The sequence below is a fragment of the Grus americana genome, chromosome 19, assembly GCF_028858705.1.
Source record: "Grus americana isolate bGruAme1 chromosome 19, bGruAme1.mat, whole genome shotgun sequence".
NCBI lineage: Eukaryota > Metazoa > Chordata > Aves > Gruiformes > Gruidae > Grus > Grus americana.
In genome coordinates this window covers 1359422-1380809 of record NC_072870.1, presented here as the reverse complement: position 1 = coordinate 1380809, position 21388 = coordinate 1359422, and the positions used below count along the sequence as shown (strand labels likewise).

Here is a 21388-nt window from a genome sequence, read left to right as displayed (position 1 = left end):
GAAGTTGTGAAGCAGGACAGGGGTTGCAGCCTTTGTGGCTCTGGGTATGCCAAGCGTCACGGGAGTTTCAGCACAGGTAGATGACACCGATGCAAACAGCATCTACTGCAGATTGCCCCACTGCCTGTGCAAGTGCTAGAAGGCTTTGCAGAAACATGGGAGCCTGTACAGTCCTCTGGAAACCTGTGCAGTACAGTACCTGCAGACAGTACCTTCCACCCTTTGCTTTCCTGCAGGACCCCAACCACTGCACTTCCCACCCCCTGCTCAAAGCTTGAGCAGGTTGCCCAGAACTGTGTCCACTTGGGCTTGGAATATCTCTGAGGACAGAGGCTCCCAACCACACAATAATTTCACAAAATCACCCCACAAAGCAAGGAGCAGGAGCAGTGCTTACCAAGGCAGATCTCGCTGAAGTCAGCAGGAATGCCATACAAATTAACCACATTTGTAGGACCAACCCATGGACACTAACCTTTGTATTAATCATCTACAGATCAGTAACAGGGGAAAAACAAAAGCAATCATGCACTCAGGGGCTGACCAGGAGTCACTGGCTGTGCAAAAGCTTTAAGAGTAAATCATGCTATTAGCACACAAGGATGTTGAATTATTGTCACTGCGGGGCTGAACTGCACTAATTCCCTTTTCTCCTCTCTTTCAGGTGAGTAACTTTTCAATGTTAAAAAATAATTTTAGCATAGAGCTTCTCTACACATACCTATACTGTCATACAGCTGTTTGTGAAGTATGTGGGAGTACTTGTACATCTCATCCTGACTCCCCCTTTTGATTGAAGGAATTAAGATAATTAAGTGTCCAAGACTTGACCTGATGAAAACTGTTCTACCAGCACAGAAAAACCACAAACCACTGCCCTGATGGGATAAAGGTAAAGGGCATGTTAGGCACACCGTGATGGAGAGAGGCGACCAGTCGGGCACGGGAGCATCACCATCCCGCTGTGTGACCGGCGGTACCCGTGCCGTGGCAGGGAAAGCATGGCGAGCGAGGTGACAGCGGCAGGGGCACAGCGTGTGGGACCATGCCAGCAGCCATCACGCACAGAAACGTCAGAGCCATGGAGGGCAAACTGCTGACATGACCAGAAAGAATAACAAAGGAAAATAACAGAAGGCCACGTAAAGGCTTAATTGGGACTCCATTACCCATTCTGCTCTCTAACAACCACTCTGGGGTGCATTAAAACCAGCCGAGAGCTGGAAAAGCATCTGCTGCTGGTCGTGTTGTGGCAGGCAAGGCAGCAATGCTCCTTGCCTTCGGCTGACTCGGGGCCCTCAGTGTGGTGGCATCTCTGAAAGATCAGAGCCCGAGTGTCTGCTCGAAGGCAGTGCCGAACAGTTGTGACCTGATTTCATCAAAAGACTCTAAGCCCAGGATTTAATTTTGCAGGTGTTAAATTAACTGGATGGGGATTTAATTCTAGGAGCAATTTAGATGTCTATCCAATGGCATATGCAAGACGGGCCTGGAGGTTTTGAAATAGCCAGATCCGGGCAATAATAATGCAAGCAATCCTATGGAGGTTTAGTCGCAGGCACCATCTTATAATAGGGTCCATAACGACCTTGTGTGAATAACAACGGGGATGTTTCTGCATGTTGTAGAAGAGAAAAGTTCAGAGAAGGAAAGTTAGAAGCTTTCTCCTCAGTGGAGACAGTACTTGCTTCACATTCAGAAAAGGAGTATATTTAACAGGAAGATACCATATTCACCAGAAATCTCTCAGATGCAATAAACCACACTCCACAGGATTTCTGAAATCATCAATTCCCGCTGCAATTAAAATTTTAACTTCATCTGTATTTCTTCTACGTCCCTGGACGCACGACTGTGACAGGCCACTTCCAGCACGTTTCTTCCCGCAGATTCCATGCTTTGTCTGCTGTAAATCAAATTATTCCTACCTTCGCTTCCCATCTGCTTCTACATGCGTGTACAGCACATACCCGGGCTGTCGTGATGGCAGCAGTAATGTGTCCAATCCTGGGGCACTTTGTTGGGGATGGTAAGTGAAGTCAGCAGCGATTATCAAACACGGCAAAGAGCCGGGGTGGAAGTGGAGAGAGAGGATTAGAATTTTTTCTAGTGAATTTTAATGGACTTTAATCAGCCACTCCATGTTGATTACCATAAACCTTTTGAGTCTACGTTTCATATGCAAGTATGCATGACGGTGATTGATACGGGTTTTTAACTCACCTAATTTAATTCCTGTACAGCAATCAACAGTCAGCTGCCTCCAAAGCAATCAGACCGGCCCATGCGGGGAGAGGAGAAGAGCCCGGCAGCGCGTGAGGCTCTCCCAGCCCTTCCCCTGCTCCCAGGGCTGGCACTGCTCCTGCCCCGGACCCTGCCATGGCAGAGCCCTCCTGGTCCTTGGCCACGGCCAGAAACATCGTCAGTGACAATTGCCACTGTCAGAAAAGCAAGACGCAGGCTGCCAGAGGAGCGATTACTCTTCGATATGTGGATCATAATCATCTTTACCCCATGGGAACTCAGAGACATCTGTAGGAAGTTTGTAGAGAGAACAATTCACCACTGCAACCAGGGGGGAAAAAAAAAAAGCACTAAAAAAATCAGTATTGTGGCAAGATTTGCAAGTATCTGCCACCAGTTTTAGAGATACCTGCCCTAAATCAGGTGCATTTCTACTGGCTTGGTAGCCAGCCAGGCAATGTGTAACAACCAAAAAGCTATGCCCAACAGTTATACATGATAAAATACTATGAGTTTAAAAAATGGAAAAACTCACATCAAATATGTTTAAGTCATTTTCATTTCGCCAGGCCCTAAATGGATCCATTTTCTGTTACAAATTATACAATAGAAAACCCATTTGATTTGTTTGCTGAAAAACATGCTCCAGATAAATAAGAATGCCGTGTTACTTGTGAGTAAAAAAAATTTAAAAACATGTTGATAAAAAATAGGCACATATTCAGTAAAAACAATGCAGAAATTCTGGGAATAATGACAATTTCAAAGAGTCTTTGATGAAAGTTTCACTTGGGAAAAAACAAAGGGTAATTTTTCAATAAAATTGGATTCATGAAAACATTTTGATTATCTCTAATCATCAGCATAACTACTCTCTAAGGTATTGTGCAGCTACCCTAAATAAAAACACCATTTCAACAGGGGAGGAAGGAGCACAGTGCAAATAGGCAAGACTCAGCTCTTCCCTTAGTTCCCAAGATCCCAGTCTTGAAAGATTTATGCCGGAGTTTCTCTGCCTGTGCTGTTATGTCCAGCATGAATCAAGAAAATGCAAAGCTAAGCACAAATTTAGATCAGCAAGCTGAGAGCAAGCCCCAAAAGTTTGACCCGGGATAGCTGGCTCACATCCCCTTCCATCCCATAAGGCTGCTTTCAGCTGATACTTTGGACCATTCCATCCTCCAGCCCTTTCCCACACGAGTTTGCTTGTTCCCTATTCACCTATTTTAAAGTCTCTAGTCTGAGGCTGATGAAGCACTAAACTGGTGCTTTTTTTCCCTAAATTAAGTGCTTAAATGGGACTGAAGTGAGCCCTATCTTACGTAGGAAGAAACACGAAGCTGAAAAAATCTACAGATGAGACAGAAGAAGGCAAAGCCTCAGTTGGCTCCGGACACACCAGGACCAGAGTTGAGGTCCCTCTCCATCTGCCTGGACATATCATCATCATAGTGGTTTCTTCTTGTTCTCTTAAGCATTTTACAAAGTTAACAAAACAACAAATATCTTGGGGAAACGGTGCTCTCTTTCTACAGCACTCCAGTGCATGTCTTTCCTGAGCTGAACCAGCAGTTCCTGGAGGGTTTCATCATCATTTGATTCTACGATTTTAATATATTCCACTTCTGCTCTGAAACTGCCCTTGGGATTCAAGCATTTTTGAATGTCGGTAGGAGAAAGAGATGCAGTCTATTGAAGGCTATTTGAATAACTACAAGAGCATTTCTGAGCCGAGGGTTCAGCAGAGTTTTCACACCAGTCTGTAATAAAAATGTAGCATCAGAAAAATGCAAGGATGGGGCTGATCGGTAGCAAGAAGTTGTTAGCATTGGAGAAAGGATATATTTTAACCTAACATAGTGGCTAATTTTGTGAAAACATGTACCCGCATACCAGCTAACCATAAAATAAATATATTAGCTCAATTGTCTCTTAATACAAAGGACACAAGTGCTTGAAGCTGAGGTTCATGGGTTTATCTTCACAGGGGATGGCAGTTCCTGAAAGCTCTGAAATCTGGCACCTGCATAGAGCCTGTCTGCTTTGTGACAGCTCTTTTCAGACTCTGCTCCCCTAAAAAGCATCAATTTATTTCATTTGTCTTTTCATTGCTCTGTCACTTCCAAAAGTTCGAAGGAATTGGAGCTTCGTGTGCGCGGGGGGAGCTGATGGATTGACAGCGACGTCTTGTACTAATAATCCCATGAGCAAAACAGCCTCCAGGGGAAAAACATCTGAACTAACACACTCAGCAAGAGCAGAAAGAGATTAAAAACATGCAAATCATTGTTATATGATTTGTTGGGTTTGGGGTTTTTTCCCATCTCTCCTCCAGGGTAAAGGCAACTGTCTCCTACAACGCTCCAAAAATCGGGGCGTTTCCATGAACTCCACCTGTGGACCTTGCTGGGTTATCTCCTGAGGTTTGTGTCTCTGCTCAGCATAGGAAAGCTGGACATTAGAATACATCTCCGGAGGGAACTCCATCATCATCCTGGCTCATTTTGAGCAGAGATCTTTCCCTTACACACTAGATCTGCCTATTTCCATGAAAAAGGGATCGAAATCAGTTTTGAACACTTCCCACCAAGCTCACATGTATATTGAATACTTCCACTGACTTTCTCAGGTTGCTCTGGACTTCTGCCATAAGCGTCTGCACCCTGATACATTTTCTTAACTGTGAGCAAATGTACTGGGTTACGTCATGATTTATTTTAACTACCACTTTATAGCATTGTGTGTTACTCAATAGTAATAGTAAAAACCATTTTCTCTGTGGCACTACAGACTACATCAGGACTACCAGCTCTGGAGACTGCATGCATCTCAGAGTGTAAGATTTCTATCTTTGCCAGCACAGAAATATATTCAAACCTCCACAGATAGTCAAATGACGGTGCAGAAAGCACAAAGAAACAGTTTCTCAACAAAGTGGGAAATTTGTTTGAAAAAAGACTGTAAGGAATTTCTCCTGAAGATCAGCATCTTTCCACCCACTTGGTAAAAATACATTATGCCTTTGCTGGAAAATTGTACTAATAAAATCAGACCTTGGGGAAAGGGCTACCAGAGCCTGTTTGGCTCAGCCAGTGTGGTGGCACTGAGTTTGCAGGGAGAGATGATGTTCACAGCGCCAGGGACATACTCTCAGTAACTGCACATCACCCATCAGTCCACAAAATTCTTGCCAAACAGTAAAAAAACCCCAAACCAAAGTGCAGCAAGCCTGTTGGCGGCACAAGTTCCTGAAGAAACCAAGGTAGAGGCTTGTGCAGACCCCAGGGGAAGGGAGGGAGGTGTGTGGTCCAGACCCTGTCCCACCTCCTGGCATGCAGAGAGGTCAGCAAAGCAGCATGGAGGGAAATGGTTTCAGGGTCGCCAGTGGCCATTAGACAGCCATGTCCCCACCTTCCCCTGTCCTCAGTGCTGGTGGAGGGCAGGAGGCAGGGGTAGGATGGAGCTGGCTGTGTCTGCAGCATGGCCAGGCCATCTCCATCCTGATGGCCAGGGAAACACCTTCACCCTGACAGTCAGGGAAAATCCTCCGTATGGATGGCCAGGGAAATCTCTCCAACCTGATGGCCAAGGAAACATCTCCATCCTGATGGCAGCTCAAGATGGCTGTTGACTGGGGAACCGTCTGCTAGGGCCACCAAATTTGCCCACCACCATTGCTCCTCAGAAACACCGGTCTGGGACAGCAAGGGTATGCCTTGTGCTGGTGGGGACAACACCACAGAGGTGAAGGTCGGGTGGGCATGGCAAGGATGGCCACCGCTGCAAGTCACAGCTGGTGAATGCCCCTCTCCTCCACAGGCAATTCCCAGCACGAGCTGCTTCTCGTGCCTCTGAGCAAGCAGAAAGCCGACAGCTCTTGGCACCTTCCTGCTGCAACCTGAAAGAGGCACCGAGATGCTCCAACAGCTGCTGCTGGCCCCGGCTGTCAGCCGCTTCGGGGCTGTAACACAAGGTGTTTTGCTGATACAACTGAGAAGCATAAAATCTAACCAGGATGTCACTTAGGGCTCGATGGTACCAGGAAGCTTTCTTTTGGCTTCAGATGTCAGGCTCCAGCAAACTGCGCTGAAAATCTTGGATACATACTGGGGAAATCTGAGTTATATATACGCTGTGCTGTAGAAATTGTCTGGCAGCCAGGAGCTGGAGGTCCTTCCTCAATGCCACAGCATCCACTGCTCCTCTGGCTCACACTAACGAACCTCAGCCATTGCCTGAGCTATCCACTGTCCCCACCATGGTGGTCCTTTGCAGCCTCCATGTGCATTTTCTTTCTCTTCTTTCTTTCTTTCTTTCTTTCTTTCTTTCTTTAAGAGAGTAATTTCTTTTTCTAGCTTTTCTTTGCATAAAAGGTCATTTTTCTTTCTAAACACGTTTGTTGCAAACAGTTGCCAACACTTTTGCTTTTTTTTTTTTAATGAGTGATGGAGTGTCTTGTTTTTCCTGTTTTTCCCTCTTATTCTGCTCTTTAAAACCTTAGTGAAATTTTCACAATGTTTTTACTCTACTGAAACCCAGGGCTTGGAGGCAGGGCACTATATAGATTTCCATCTCAAAGTGGGGATTCTTTAGAAAAAAGAAATAGAAAAAGTCTGTTTTAAACACTTCCCAAACTCTGATCTCCCTAACAATTGGACTTTCCTTATAGTCAACTAAGGTTTCCCTCAACAAAATGACAGCAGTGCAGTGAAAGAGTTGATTTTGTTACAAGAACATGAAGTATCCAGGCAAGTCAAAGGTAGTGTCCTCTGGTGACACCTGAATCACAGATCCTTACATGTCCTTTTTTCTGTGCAGAGGAATGATGGATCTTAGGATCAGGATTTGAGGACTGAAAGAAAATCCTTCCTGATGTTGGGAGTGCAGGGGATGTGGGATTTGAAGCCAGAACTGTTGCCCCCGAAACTCCCCTGCACGAAACATGCCACCTCCACTCCATCACCCAATGGTGCCTTTCAAAAGCATCAAAGTGCATTCAAAGGAAAAAGATACCCGCCCCAACAAAACCAGCACCAGGGATGTACTCTGGCACTCAGGGGTGTCTGACCTCCCTCAGCAAGGAGTCCACAACAAGCAAGAAGCTCTCCCCAGCCCATGTTCCCGGTACCCACGTACACACCAGACGATGATGATATGCATTTACCTTTCCTACACACTGCTCCTTACGTTTCTAAGCAAATCACTGAGAAAACCACAGTGCAGTTCCTATTTCACCCATCAGGCAGGGGCAAAAAAATCTCAGTGACACACAGAGATGTGGACTGAGTTTATATATAAGCTGGCATAGAAAAAATAACCTCTGTACTGTAGGAGCTGGATGGAGTATACGTGCGTGAGTGCTCCAGAGTGTGCACAAAGCTGAATCACCACCTGCCAGGACAGTCGTACACTGTCATCCAGCAGGCAGGATGTCTCTGGATATAAACTGCCTGTTTTAAACAGACTTTGAACCAAAGCTGTAGTCCGTTTCTGCAGGCTAAATGTATAAGTAACCTCGTTGCAGCTACAAAACACAGATGGGCAATGAAGTCTTGCTTTTCTCCTGCTATTGGTACCAGTCCTGCTTTGGTTCACAAATGCTTTCAAAACTTTATCATTTCCAGTCTCTCCAGTTTTGAGGTCTAACTTTGATCCTGATGACTTAGGAGAACCGATTTTGTTACAGGGAAAGATGTGTACTGGCAAAAATGAGGGCCCTTCATAGAAACAGATAAAAATGAGGCCACCCAAATGTTATCACTCGCTCCTGCCCGCTGGTGACTTCCTACACAGCAAAGGGGTTAAAGGGATGTGACAGTCTCACTGTCCAAGAACAATGATCCAGGCCATGAACCTCCCCAGTGTTCACATCTACATCAGAGGCTGTGACAGCACTTCTGGGCTGGATACCCAGACTGTGAATAAAGAGAAGTCTCTTGTTGATGAATTCATCACCTGCAAGTGTTCAGCTTTCACTGTGTTGTGACAACAATCATTGAGTGCCACATACTCAGTGGGAATGTCTTTGTCAACAAAAGAAGATTTAATAGAGCGACCAGGACTGTTTACCTTCCACTGATAACAGCCTCGGCATGGGCAGAGCTGGTGAAACCCTTGCTGGAACTCATCAGATGACTTTTAGGTGTCCCCAGTGCACACATCTCCATCTGAGTCACTTTTCTAGACTTTCTTTATATCAAATGGAGAAAAATTGGCACTTTTGAAGCATGATGCATCTCTTCCTGAGCTTGATGCCTAAAACAGCCCCTTGAATTGCACCCTGTATCTCTCTGCTAACTCTAAAGGGAGTCTAAGCAATGTCCCAGGTTAGCTGAGATGAACTGCACACTATCCATACCAGCTGTGTGGCCAGAGTCGCTCTGCTCATCACTGCAGCACTTGCAATGGAAAATCTCACAACATTTTAAATCTGGATACAAGGAAACCACATAAACCACACATCAAATCCGAAATGCAGTAACAGACATTGCAGGACACATTTAATTTCTGAAATTAGAAACACGGGCAGGATGCTGGAGCTAACAGTGCATTGGATGAACTTAATGACTCCAGCTGAGCAGAGCCCAGTATTAGGTGTCACGGGAAAGGTGTCTGCCTTGGCTCCCAAGCCATATTGCAGTGGCTTCTGCAGGAGAGGCAATGACAAGGTTCTCAACCAGTCCTTCAGTTTGGTGATATCCAGCCTGTGAAACCCAAGAAAGGGTAGATCTTTAAGAAGTACAGAACTTCTTTTCTTTGGAAATCACTTTAAGATATATCAGGTTCAACAACCAAAAAGCAGGCACCCACATCGTTGCTACGCTGGAAATATTGCTGTGGAGTGGAGGGTTTTATTTGGTGGAAGAGGATGTGCACGGGAGAGGGGATGTGTGTCGTGCAATGGTACAGCCCCACTTGCCCATCCTTGACCCCATCCATCAAGTTTTGGCACCCGTACTCTGAGTCACAGTGTTTCCTGATTTAAACCCCAAAGCAGTCACCAAGAGGGAGGCCGCTTACAGAGGCACTAAGTCTGCACATACTACTAAGCTGTCCTTCCTCCCTGAATCTCAGCTTTCTCTCCAAGTAGCAGTGCAAGAGCAGCTCCTTACCCACCCTGAACTACACATGGCCCAGCCCAGCTGAGAAGCCTGCCCTGCCAGGAACCACACGGACCTCAAGCATCACCTGCAGTACCTTCAACTGCAAAACTAACTCTCTTCCTCCCCAGAAGTCGATTTGAGAAAGTTCTTTGAAAAGCTGGAACAGCAGCACCTGAAGGAGGAGGAGGAGGGTGAGGAGGGAGGCCATGCACACCACATGCCTAGCCGGCCCCACCACGAGAGGCCAGCTGTTATTTCAGTAATGCCATAGTCTGCGGTGGTGGGGGGCGGTTGGATCTGTTACCATGTGAAATTGCACACAGAGACACAAACACTTTCTCCGGAACTCCGGCAAGGCTAATTTGCCTTCATCAAATTAACTCCTCTGCGGGGACAAGAGGAGAAAACTCACATATAGGGAGAAATTGCATTAGGTTTATCTACCGGACTTCATAAAGGAAAATCCCTTTCTTAGCAAAATTGTCTTTGTAGAGAGACAAGTGCTGCTGGAGGCAGCGTGGCTCCGACACGTGCGGCTCGTCCCCTGCCTTCCCTCCCACACCATTGCCCACCATACCCTGCCCTGCGCCACTGAGGTTCCCACACATTTTCTCCTTCATTTCACTCTATTAAAGCACTAATTGATTGACCAGATCACGAGAACCCAGATCTGTCCCCCGAGACGCTGTTGCATTTGCAGTGACAACTGCAAACAAGATTACGGATGGGCAGTTTTTGCACAGCAAACCATTAAAGCATCAGCAGCCGTGCTGGGAGGACGAAACCACTGTGTCCCATCCCAGCCATGTCCCTCTGCTCTCCCGTGTTCACAACCAGCTCTGAGACCCCTTTCACTTCCCTGAGCCCCCTCCCCAGACAGCACCAGATACAATACCGCACAGCTGGATGTGGCCCTTGCTCAATTTTTCCTGCATCCAGGGAACAAAATGCCCTTTGGTGCATGGTGCTGAGCTTGCTGGCCCAGGAGCACAGGGCTTTCTGCTGTCTCCAGCCCGTCCCTGGCTATCCCTCCTTCCTCGCACAGGGGTGCTGCGGGACCTAGCTTTGTCTATACCCCCTCATCCACCAAAGCTCATAAACCCCAATGTATTCCTCCCTCTAGCAATGGTATGTGGAAGCTTGGAGAGAGTCCAGAAAACATGAGCAGTTGCTGATCTGCTCTGTTTGCAGGACCTGCCTTCAAAATCCTCCGGCTATCCCCCCTCAAACTGCAGAGACATGTCTACGGTGGAAAAATGAGATCTCTGAGCAGCATCTCGCCAGCCTGAAGCACTGTGTTGGTATTCTGGTCTTCTCGCTCCTGCAAAGCAGCCTTATTTACCCCAAACCAACCAGCCTCCTCCTGAACGCCAGTGAATTATACCGGGCAATATCTAATGCAATGGATGGGCACTGTGTCTGAGCAGGCGATACATCCCTTCCTGCAAGACAAAGCTTCCAGATATCCTCGCACAGGCAATACATCAGCGCTGGCTGGGATGATGTTCCCTGCAGCTTCCATGTACACACAGTAAAGAGGGAAAAAAGTAGCAGGCGGCATTTTGCCTCTCAAATGATCACCATACAAAGTACTGACTTTTCAAAATAATCTCATCAGTGCTGCTGGGTACAGAATTTATTCTGATCCAATGCAGATGCAGCCCTGTTGTTTAACCATTCAAACTCGATCTGACTTCAAAAAGCATTTTAGCCAAAACAGAGGGGTTTATTTTAATTAAAAGCCTATAATCCAAGATTATTGTTACCTCTGTTCCTGTTGATTACCCCCAGATACTGGAGATCCTCTACACTATGTCCTGTGCAAACTATTTAACACTTGCACCTGAGGGTCTTTGCACTTAGAAACAATCTGGGTGAAAACTGTAAATGAATATGAAATCCCAGTTTCTCCCCTCTCTTTTTATCCATCCCTCTGGCTCAGAATGGCAGGGCACAGTGGACAGATTTAGAGTCTGTTTGCCGAAAAAAATGAGCTAATATTTACTGGTAGCAATGTTTGTCTTTTCTGTAATGCTCTTGATCTAAATCGCTTTACAGACCTGAGCGGCCATGCGTTGGAAATGCCTCAAAACTCACTTGTACAAAACACAGCCCTCCGTGCATAACTGGAACCAGACTCCTATTCCCTGAGCTGTGGAAAAACAAATTCTCATGCCTGAAAATTGATCAAATCGTATCTCTCTGACCATGAAATGGTTACTGCGTCACCGCAAAAGCACTGTCGGACGTGTTGAAGAAAACCAGCCTCAGGACAATAAGAGTGAGCACCAGCAGGAACAGCTCAGAGAAGGTGGGCAGAGGAAGGCAACTGATGGGTGGCCACTCTTTAAAAAATACAGAGGGAAAAAGATGGAGAGAGAAGGGGGTAGACACCTTGCAAGAAAACATGGGAGGTCCAACACCCCTGCACAGGGCTCACCTCTTCCCACTGGCTTCCAAAAGAGGGTTCAATAGGTACTCCCAAAATCTCACCTATGCTCTTTTTTTCTTCACATTTTGTTTTGAATAAATGCAGATCCTGTGGAAGCAGCCAAGTGGGACGTTTGCATCATTGCTGCAAGCTTGCCATGGTGGGTCTGCCCCAAACCAGGGAGAAAGGGGCTTCACGGGGTGCTTCCAGCCTTCAAACTCTTCCTGACCATGATCCTGCACACTGAGGACTGGCTAATGGTTACCAGGCAGCTGTGTATTTAAGAAAAAATATTTAAGACAGTTTAAGACCATCTTAAAAATTTAAGACCGTTAAAGATGTCTGTGCATGGGTATATGTTACTTCCATTTGCACACAGTTGGCATGAGGGTGGGAAAAACATTTGGAAACAGAGCAGGAGGCACCTGGGGATGTTCTGCACAAAACGGTGCTTGGTGCGTGCTGTATCTCACTTGGGAAAGACAGGCTTTCTGAGATGGAGGAGAGCCCATGTTTCCTCAGCTCTACTGATATTGTTCATCTATATTGAGTTGGCCTGAAATAGTATTTGCAGGGATGATTTTTCCCTCCCCCTAAATACCTCCTGGCCCACTGAGGGATCACGGAGAGCCATTCTAACTGGAGCAGAACTGATCGCTGCTACCTGAAAAGCAAGTCTCAGCCGTCTTAAACACATACTGATACAACTCAATTTAAAGCCCACATGGGAAATCAAGGAAGGAGGATACATCTGAGAGACCCTCCGTGTCTCTACTACCTGCCAATGCTCAGGTCTTGGCCGAATCCTGTTTCTCCCAGGCTGACCATTGCTCTTTAGGCAACGCATGTGACAGGAGGGATGCACCCTTTCCCTGTTATTTCAAGCCTGCCTCTTCCACGCATGATCCCACTCTCTCCTCCCTATTCTTCCACTGCTTCTACCCCCTCCCCATCTCCTGCAGCCCCACTGCTGCTGTTGTAGGATCCTTCCCCTCTGCAGCTTCTGCCATCTGGAACCGCCTTCCTGTATCCCACCAACTCACTCCCAGCTTCATCTGCAAATGCATCTCCAGGCCCTCGCCTGTTCCTTTGAATTCCTCTCTCCTTCTGCTGCTGTTTATTATTTAACTCTGTCATTGCATTATTTAAAGTGTTATTAAGGCACGCTTGGAACACAGTCTGCACAAAGTGCCACGGTATAGAAAGCTGGACCCTCGGCAAAAATACCCAGAGAGCCAAAATCGTGACAGTTGGAGGGAAGCTGTTTGGATGGAAGAGGGGAAGGCACTTTCTGGATGCCAACTTGGATTTTCTGTCCCCTTGGGACTGATATAAGAGACTTTTCAAGATGCCTTTTGCTGCCTGCAGCTTTGGGGTGAGGTTTCATGGTAGCACTGCCCGGCCAGCTGACACCAAGGCAGAGTTGTCCCTCCTTGTCCCACTCTCGCTGCCCTTGTCACTTAGCACCAGTCACAATCACAGGCTTGTGGGCACCATCCCCTCCTTAAAATCACTCCCTGGGGATGACTGCAGGGTGAAGTGTTGCATCAGCAATCCAAATTCACCCCCCCCTCCCTGCCATTCCTGTCCCGCAAATGTGAAAAATGCATGGCAAGGGAGTATGGGAAACTCAGCCAGGCACCGATTCTGAAAAGGGCTGTGTTTCAAATCACATCTAATCCCACAGGAGAAAATGCAGATGCATAAATGCTTTGCTTAAACATGAGGTGACTTACGACCCTGCAGACAGTGTGGGTAAAGCCACGTAGGAATGGGCAAAGGGAACCTGTTCCCTGAATGGCACTTCTCTACGTGGGTTTTTTCCTTGCTTTTTCTTTGGGAAAAAGCAGCAAAATTATTGTATTCTTCATAAGCTCTCCTACCCCAGGAGAAATGAAATGTGAGATGAAGCCTTCTCTTCAAGGGCTTTGAAATCCAGGAAAGTGCTATGTAAAGAGATGTATTTTTACCCTTACAAGTAAAAGACAATAAACATTTTTTTCCAAGGCCCTGGAGCACTTGTGCAATTCAGTCAAAGCTTCGCTGCCTGCGGACAACCCCCAGGGCTGTCCCTTCCCACCGTGGGGCTGGTTACCTGAAGTCTCTGCACTCTTTTCACTCGTCCCACCACAGCCTGAGGGGCACAGGGGCCATGTTCCCTGCTGCATGAAAGAGCAAGGTGAAAGCAGAGTCCAGGAGTCCTGCTGCTCTAAAACCAGAGCACACGTCCTCCCTTCCTCACAGACCTCTGAGCAGAGCCACTGCAGGCATTCGCACAGGCTGAAGGGTCACTAAATGGCAGCAGGTTTACCCGTGAGCTGAATTTTAGGGAGGGCTCCAGACTTCTCTGCTTCCCCATCAAAGACGTCAGCTCATGAACTTGATTTTCCCAATGGGTATTTTTGCTTCTGGAATGGCTCTGGTGAGGCCAGCCTCGCCACGGGGGCTGAAAGGCACCAGTGGCTCAGTGGGATGAGCTGGTGCTTCCTCCTCTCCCCATTCCTCATGTGCTGGGATGAGGCTCACAAGATGCAGTGGAGGCAATAAAACCCCCGTGGCTGCCACAGTCCTGCCCTTCATGGTGTGAGTTTAGCTCTTCATCCCCCCGGATATGTTACAAACCACTGCAGCTTGTCCAATGCCAAACTCTTGCTTTGACGATTGAGTACTGGAATCCAGACCAGAATTTCCAGGGTTATTTCTATCACATGCCAGGAAGCCAGGAACAAGTTTTTAAAAGACTTCTAAAAGACTTTTACAAAACTCCACCCAATTCAGTCTGGACAGTGCTGTAGCATAGTAAAATAAGACAGAAATGTTTATATCCAGGTTTCTCTTTTGATTCACATAAACTTGGTAACAGCCAAAGTTTATTAGCAAGCAAAGACTGTTGGATGGTCAATGAAGTGAGGAGTAATCTCACAGGAAGCCACACATTTAATCCATTGGCAAGAAATGTGCAGCACTGCATTTTGAGAGATATTTAATCCCTGCTATAACAGCCTGGACTGGCCTTGCTTTTCCAGGAAGGTCTAATGCTGTTTAAAATCACACTGCACGACAGACGTAAGGCAGCTCCTGCTGCCAGACCTGCCTCCCCTCCGATGCCTGAAACCGACAGGACCAAACCACCCCAGGGCAGCACCACGGGTAAAACTTGCACCAGCACAACATAGTTATCCTCAGCCTTGGACCTGAATTAACCACAGAAGCACCGATCTGATGTGACCTGCATAGCAAACCTCACTCTGCTTGGAGCATCCCTCCACCACGGCCAAGGGATGCTGAATAGTGACACGTTTCAGAGAGCTGCCACACAGGTTCAAGGTTCCCAACTCAAAATATTAATTGAGAAAAATGTTTTTCTCTTCCTAAACTCAATTCCAAAATGCTCCCAAACATGTTACACAAATAACTGGCTTTGTTGTCTTCAACTGCAGTTCATCTGCAGTAAGTGCTTTCCTTTCCTCTTGCACAGGGTTTAGATGAAGTGGGTCCTTCCAGCAATGTGGGATGGTCTTACACAGCACAGGGTGAGATGGACCCCAGCAGCCTTTACACAAACATTCACGCTTAGTAAAACATGCTATGTTCCCTAAAAAATCACTTCTGGAAGCTATTGATAGTTGGCTAAAGTTGCATTTAAAAAAATGACCACTTACCTGCCAGAATATGCTGTCTATTGTATTTCCCAGAAAGCCATCTCTGCCTTCCGATGATACCAGCTTAGGTCCCAGAATAGTCATAAATTCATCAAAATCAACCTGGCCATCCCCTGGAACGAAAGAAAAAGATCAATGTGCCACTTAGTGCCAATGTCCAATATGATGCTCTGGATCTGCTGCTTATCATGGACACATACACCAACTATGGCACCTGGTACATCAACTTCACAGTACCTACAAACCCAAATTTGTTACTATACCAGTGAACGGCCCATGTAGTGACATAACCACACCTGAAGACAAGACCAGGCAATGCACAAATAGTGATGAAGAGGTCCATTCCCCAGCCCTGGAGAGTTTGCAGGCAAGTCACTCCTCAAGAAACCAACATTGGCAGGAGGACAGCAGCCATTAGCACGGCCGTGGCTCTTCCTCTCTACAGAGCCGCCAAACAGCCAGGTCTTTGCAAAGCTTTTACTGGGCCAACCACATCCTCCAGAGGAAGGGAGTACGCGCAGAGGGAAGCGCCAGGCTATTGTGAATCCACAAGGCATTTCATTTCAGCTTTCCATCAGCATCCATCTCTTAAAAGCCTTGTGTGCTCAGCATGCAGAGCAGGCGGTGTAGATCCAGCTTCAGTGTCATCAGTGGGAAGACAAGACTGCTCCTGCCATTCATGAACTGAGCCTATGCAGTCCCAAGCCCCTGCAGTATATTGTATGTTTTGTAAATGAGGCATGTGGCTGTTTGAAGTGTATCTGAGCATTGCATCAAATATTACTTTTCGCTCAGAGAACTTCTGTGATGCTTAATGAAAATGGCAGTAAAAGGAAATTCATGCCTGTTGAAGGATCTTAAAAATACCTGCTTCTCTGAACAGGGTAGTTCAATGTCTGTATGCCTCTCCTTTGTCCATCAGTCGATAGACATATCCTCCTACATATTATTAGACCAGTTGATATGGGTGGCTATGTTAGCCCTTCTTCAAGTCTGGAAACAGAATCAGCAACTGTAAGACATTTCAGTTGTTTTTTATTCAAATTCAGCTGGAACTGACTGCATCCACGTTTCCAAGTAGTTGCTGTTGCTAAATTATTAGGTGTAAGGAGTGCCTAAAACCATCAGACTAAAGCAGATCAATGCAAGGGCTACTATTAAAATGTCACTATTGACTGCAGTACCTGCAGCAGCCCTGCGTGACAGCTTTACCATGTGCACGCCGCTGCTATCTCTCCTTTTTATTATATTTCATGTGCTTGATCTGAGCATATGCACCACTGATTGAAATCTCTCCATGTCCTTATCTTCGCAGAAACACAATGTGAAAATAAGCAGAGTCAAAATGCTCGTTTGCCAGAATAGTGATCTGTACTCACTAGGCTCTGCCTGTAATTTCGTGAAGACGGGTGAATATCCTGGGATGAGCCAGTGACAAGGGCTCTGAAAGGAAACCCGGCAGGGATTCATAATAGCTTTGATCCCGTAACGTGCAAGAAAACTCCATCCAACTGCTAAAGTTGCTCACACCTTCAGGGCTCAGCACACGCTGAAGGGCTTTGCAGGGCTGGAGTGGGCTGAGCACTTGCAGGATGGAGCTAATTTCTGGGACAGCTTATTAAGCAGAAAAGGAAAGGTGTGGGCACCCCATCACTTGGATAGTCATTCTTTAAAACATTTATGGGCTACGAGAAAATGTGTTCCTGCTGCTTCCCCATGGGAGGCATCAGTTTATGTCATCAAGTCAGATTGTATCAGTCACAGCACGTTGGATCACGTTGTGGAAGGTAATGCAAGGTGACAGTGGATTCGGGGTGATTTACATTGCAGCACATCACTTCAAGGGAAAAGCAGTAACAAAACCATACACTAAGATGCAAATTGGGTTAAAGAAATTAGCCAGATTAGCAAGAAAACAATTTGCATTTTAAATAGATTCTAGTACCTGCCTGTGCATATATTTGGTCTACCCATATGCAACCCCAAAATATTGAGTTATTCAATTTGCATTTTCTACAATGTCATTTCATCCACAGAGGAGAGGCAGGACTTAGTCCTACACATGACTCATGAGAAAGCGTGTGCCAGGGCTCCTGGGCTCTGTGTCTGACTCAGAACAAGACTTTGGGCAAACCCTTGCTCATGACTTCCCCGTGCCTTTGCCAGGGATCATAACTAACTTCATAGGGTTTAATTATCAGCTTAATTATAGCATTTTCCACAACCTCAGAAGAAAGATGCCATTACAAAATGCATTATCCCCTTATTGACTGCTTTTTCAATTAGAACTGTTAACTAGCAAGGAAACTAGACCCCAAAACATTTTGCCTGGTAGAAATATCCCTTTAACATTTGTCTTTAGCTGCAGAAAACAAACCTTCCTGCCATCAGGATCTCAGGACACTGCAGCATCATAATATCAAGAGAGAGAACTCACAATTTTGGCTGAAAATTCCTTTTACAGTATTCAACAGCCAGGAGATAACTATTATAAAAAACAACACATAGGCTCCCAGACGCACCCAGTACAACTCCACGTGGTTACAAGGTGAAAATGCACAGGCTGTAACCAGGTAGTGCCCAATACCCTGTAGGATCTACAAGCATTCAGGCCACCCAGCAGATCCTGGGAGCACTCAGCTTGAAATTTGTGTTGGGTACAGCCGAAAGATGCCTTCCTTCTCCTCCTCTGAGCCATAGTCACATACACAGCGTGCTACAAGCTGATGTGTGATGCATACATCAAACATCTGTTCAAGAATCTGCATTGGAGGCAAATCAAACACCGCGCATGTCCCCACGTTTGGCTTTGCTGTGCCTGCAGATGTGCTCCTCACCCGGGACTAGTTGATATTCAGAGCCAGCAATGTGTGGCTTATTCAGAAATGAACTTTTAGTTGGGTTTAAGGATAGGAAGAAGGGAGGAAAACGCCAGGCTGGAGCATGTGTGCAGTCTACGCTGCTCTCACCTTCCCTTCCTCCTTTCCATGAGCCATCCAGCAAGCCCTGAACACCACTGCAGTGATCACACAGCCCCAATCCCTCACCGTCCCCCCGGGGCCAATTTATACTGTGTGGTGTTCACATCCTCTCCCCCCACCTTCTGCCTCCAAGCTCACATTAACTACTTTAGCAAGAACTCATCACACTGAAGGAAAACTACCTTGTAAGGAGGGATGGGGCACAGGCAGGTGAAAAGCTATGGCCAAGATGGAGCGGGCTGTGCTCCCCATCCAGTGACGGTCACAGCTATCCTCCTCCCTCTGTTCCCACCAGATACAAATGGAGATGAGATTTATAGACCCCAGCTATGCTGAAGTCCCTGACTGATGAAGGCACTCACACATTGCAATAACTGATTTACAAACTGGGAGGGCAGGAAAACCTTGAGGCATGGCGTTGGGGGTCAGCTGGGGTAGGGGAGGACCATCAGGTGGCAAGGTGGGTGCAGACCAGAGGGGTTCTGGGGCAGGATGTGATCCAGATGCCACCCCATCCCCAAATTATCACCCATCAGCCAAGGGATGGTCACTGCTTGTGTGGGTGATCTTAGCAACACACCAGAGCTGAGCTTAATCCCTGGTTTTAAACCACTCATTTATTTACTTACAGTTATGCCCTAACATTTTTCTTCCCCATAATGCTTCCTTTGAGTCCTGGCATTAATGTCAAAGAGTAAGAAGGAGGTTAGCAACCATGTGGCTGAACCTCACATGACTAAAACTATGACTCAGAACATCGCTGACCACATCATCGGAGACAAATCAGACCTGCTCATCATGACTAGTCTGTTAGCATCAGCTGGGTGCTAAGTGCTTCCAGATACCCACAAAGGTTTTCTCCCTGCAAGACACTCTCTCAGTTCTGACAAAAACCAGGCAAATGTGATAATAAAAAGGAATAGCAGTTAGATGCACTGTCAACAGCCCTGGGAGCAATTCCATCAAGGAAAGGAGGTTCCTGAAGGCACCCAGCAACATCTTTGGGTCCTCTGGGAACCTTTTCATTGCCCTGTGACGACATATGGCCAGCACAGGGTCCTGGACCTGTCACAACGCACACTGCTCACTCGCTGCAGAAAGATCTAGGGGATACTTTCAGTTTGAAGAGCCCCAGCATCAATGTTTGCTGTGCTTTGAGCTCAGTTTGGCTCCACAGAGCTACAGCAGGGAATCATCGGGCCCTGCATCATGTTCAACATCCACATATGCCAAGCACACCAAAGATGATGGAGTGGCAGCTAAGAGCAGCATGGAACTGGGAAACCAAGCTCTTTTCCAGCTCTTCCAGGCACTGCAGCCAAAGGAAATTTGCTTTGGACATGACAGCCCCAAGGAAGGGGTGTCTGCACCTCTGGAAAATGACCATTAGCTCTTCTAAACCAATGGGATATGGAAAAGGGAAAATTACTAATAACTCAACGTATCGAGGAGCCTGTAAAACTACCACTGCACTCCCAGGGAGCAAACTCTGGGTTGAACGTGTGTGTTGGGGGGACCCGAAGGACCCTCCAGCACTTTTGAAGGGGGATTCACTCTCCTAAGCTATTTGTCTTCAAACCCAATTCATTCATATTGGGTCTGTGCTTCCAGATCCTCAGGCCAAAGACGTTTCAAGGTGCTATCATTCACACTTGCTGGAGGTGCTGTGCTTCGCTGGTGCATCAGAGCTGAGCAAAGAAAATCACAACCCTCTCTCTAAGCTGACGGGTTTTCAGCTCCAGCCCAAGAATTTTGTCTCCCCTCAGCCCCCTTGACTTCAAGGAAGGGGAGAAGGGAAGGTTGTATTTGCTGGAGGATGTTTAGCGGGAAACACGCAAACGTTTGAGGGGGCACCAAGGAGGGCAACTGCAGCACAAAATTCCCCAGCTACGCCCGTATGGCCTGAGCTCCGTCCTGCCTTTCTCCTGGTACGTTTGTCCTGATCCCACAGGATCTGCCATCAGCAGTGCCTTGCCCAGACTGGACATGCTGGGCAGGGACAGCCCAGCAGACCACCCCCAAACCACGCAGGACCTGGAACAGGAGAGAGGGATCAGGCTGAGCCAGGACAGCAAATCCCCACGTCCCAGGTAGCAGCAGCCTGTACGTGGGCTCTTGCAAAGTCTCCTGCCAGAGCTCCTCTGCTTCGAAGAAATAATTAAATGCTCAGAGGAGCAGCAAGCATGAACCCATCTTGCCCTCCATCCCATGGGACAGCCCCAACCCTCAGCCTTCAGTCGACCTCTGTCTGTCCAAAAGTCTCCCGTTGGAGTGGCTCCCTTGGAGGACGTAATTAAATATTCATTGGGCTGGAGAAAGACAGAGGGGGAGAGGGAAAGAAAAAGAGGGGGAAAACATGCATGGATTGCATTGCCTATATCCAGGGGCAGAACAGAGATTTAAATCTGGTTTTCAGAGCCTTGTGCTTTAAACTGGGAGCCTGCATAACCTGGCCTGACTGCTTCCTAAATAAGTCTTTTTCCTGGCCAGTCTCAGGGTAATCGGGTTCTCCTTTCTCGTTAAAAGTTTCTTGTCTTGGCACTAAAATGAGGCACACATTTAAACAGAGATGAGGATCTGCTGTGTGTAGACTGATAAGTATTCACACTTTTTTTCTCCTCAAGTTTGACCTCCAGAGTGCAGCTAGGTGATATATTTAAAGTTAATGAGGTAGTCTTTTGCAGCTTGGGTCCCAGGCGCACACAACACTCCTGTTTATTTTTATTCTCTTAATAGCTAGCTGCAGTGACTCTCTGTCCCAGTCTGTGTCATTGTTTGTGCCCATAAAGTAACCTGTGCAGTAATAATACAGTCTGGTGAAGGCTGTTGCTGCTGTGCCTTGAAATGATGCAGAGAATGTGCACAGAAAAGCTCCAGCCACAGGATATTTCCCAGACGAGTATTTTGGTTTCAGAGATTTTAAGGTCAGAGGAGAACAGCCTGATCACCAGCCTGACCCTTTCCCCA

The 21388-nt window shown here is 46.8% G+C and overlaps 1 protein-coding gene across 4 annotated transcripts in view; it reads right to left on the bottom strand.

Moving 5' to 3' along the window:
* The window catches only part of CALN1 (calneuron 1), a 157308-nt gene that overhangs the window by 46750 nt on the left and 89170 nt on the right, over positions 1–21388 (bottom strand). For all 4 annotated transcript variants that reach the window (XM_054847954.1, XM_054847955.1, XM_054847957.1 and 1 more), the window contains one exon: positions 15441–15553. In XM_054847954.1, the coding sequence (XP_054703929.1) occupies positions 15441–15553 (113 nt within the window). The remainder of the gene's footprint in view (positions 1–15440; positions 15554–21388) is intronic.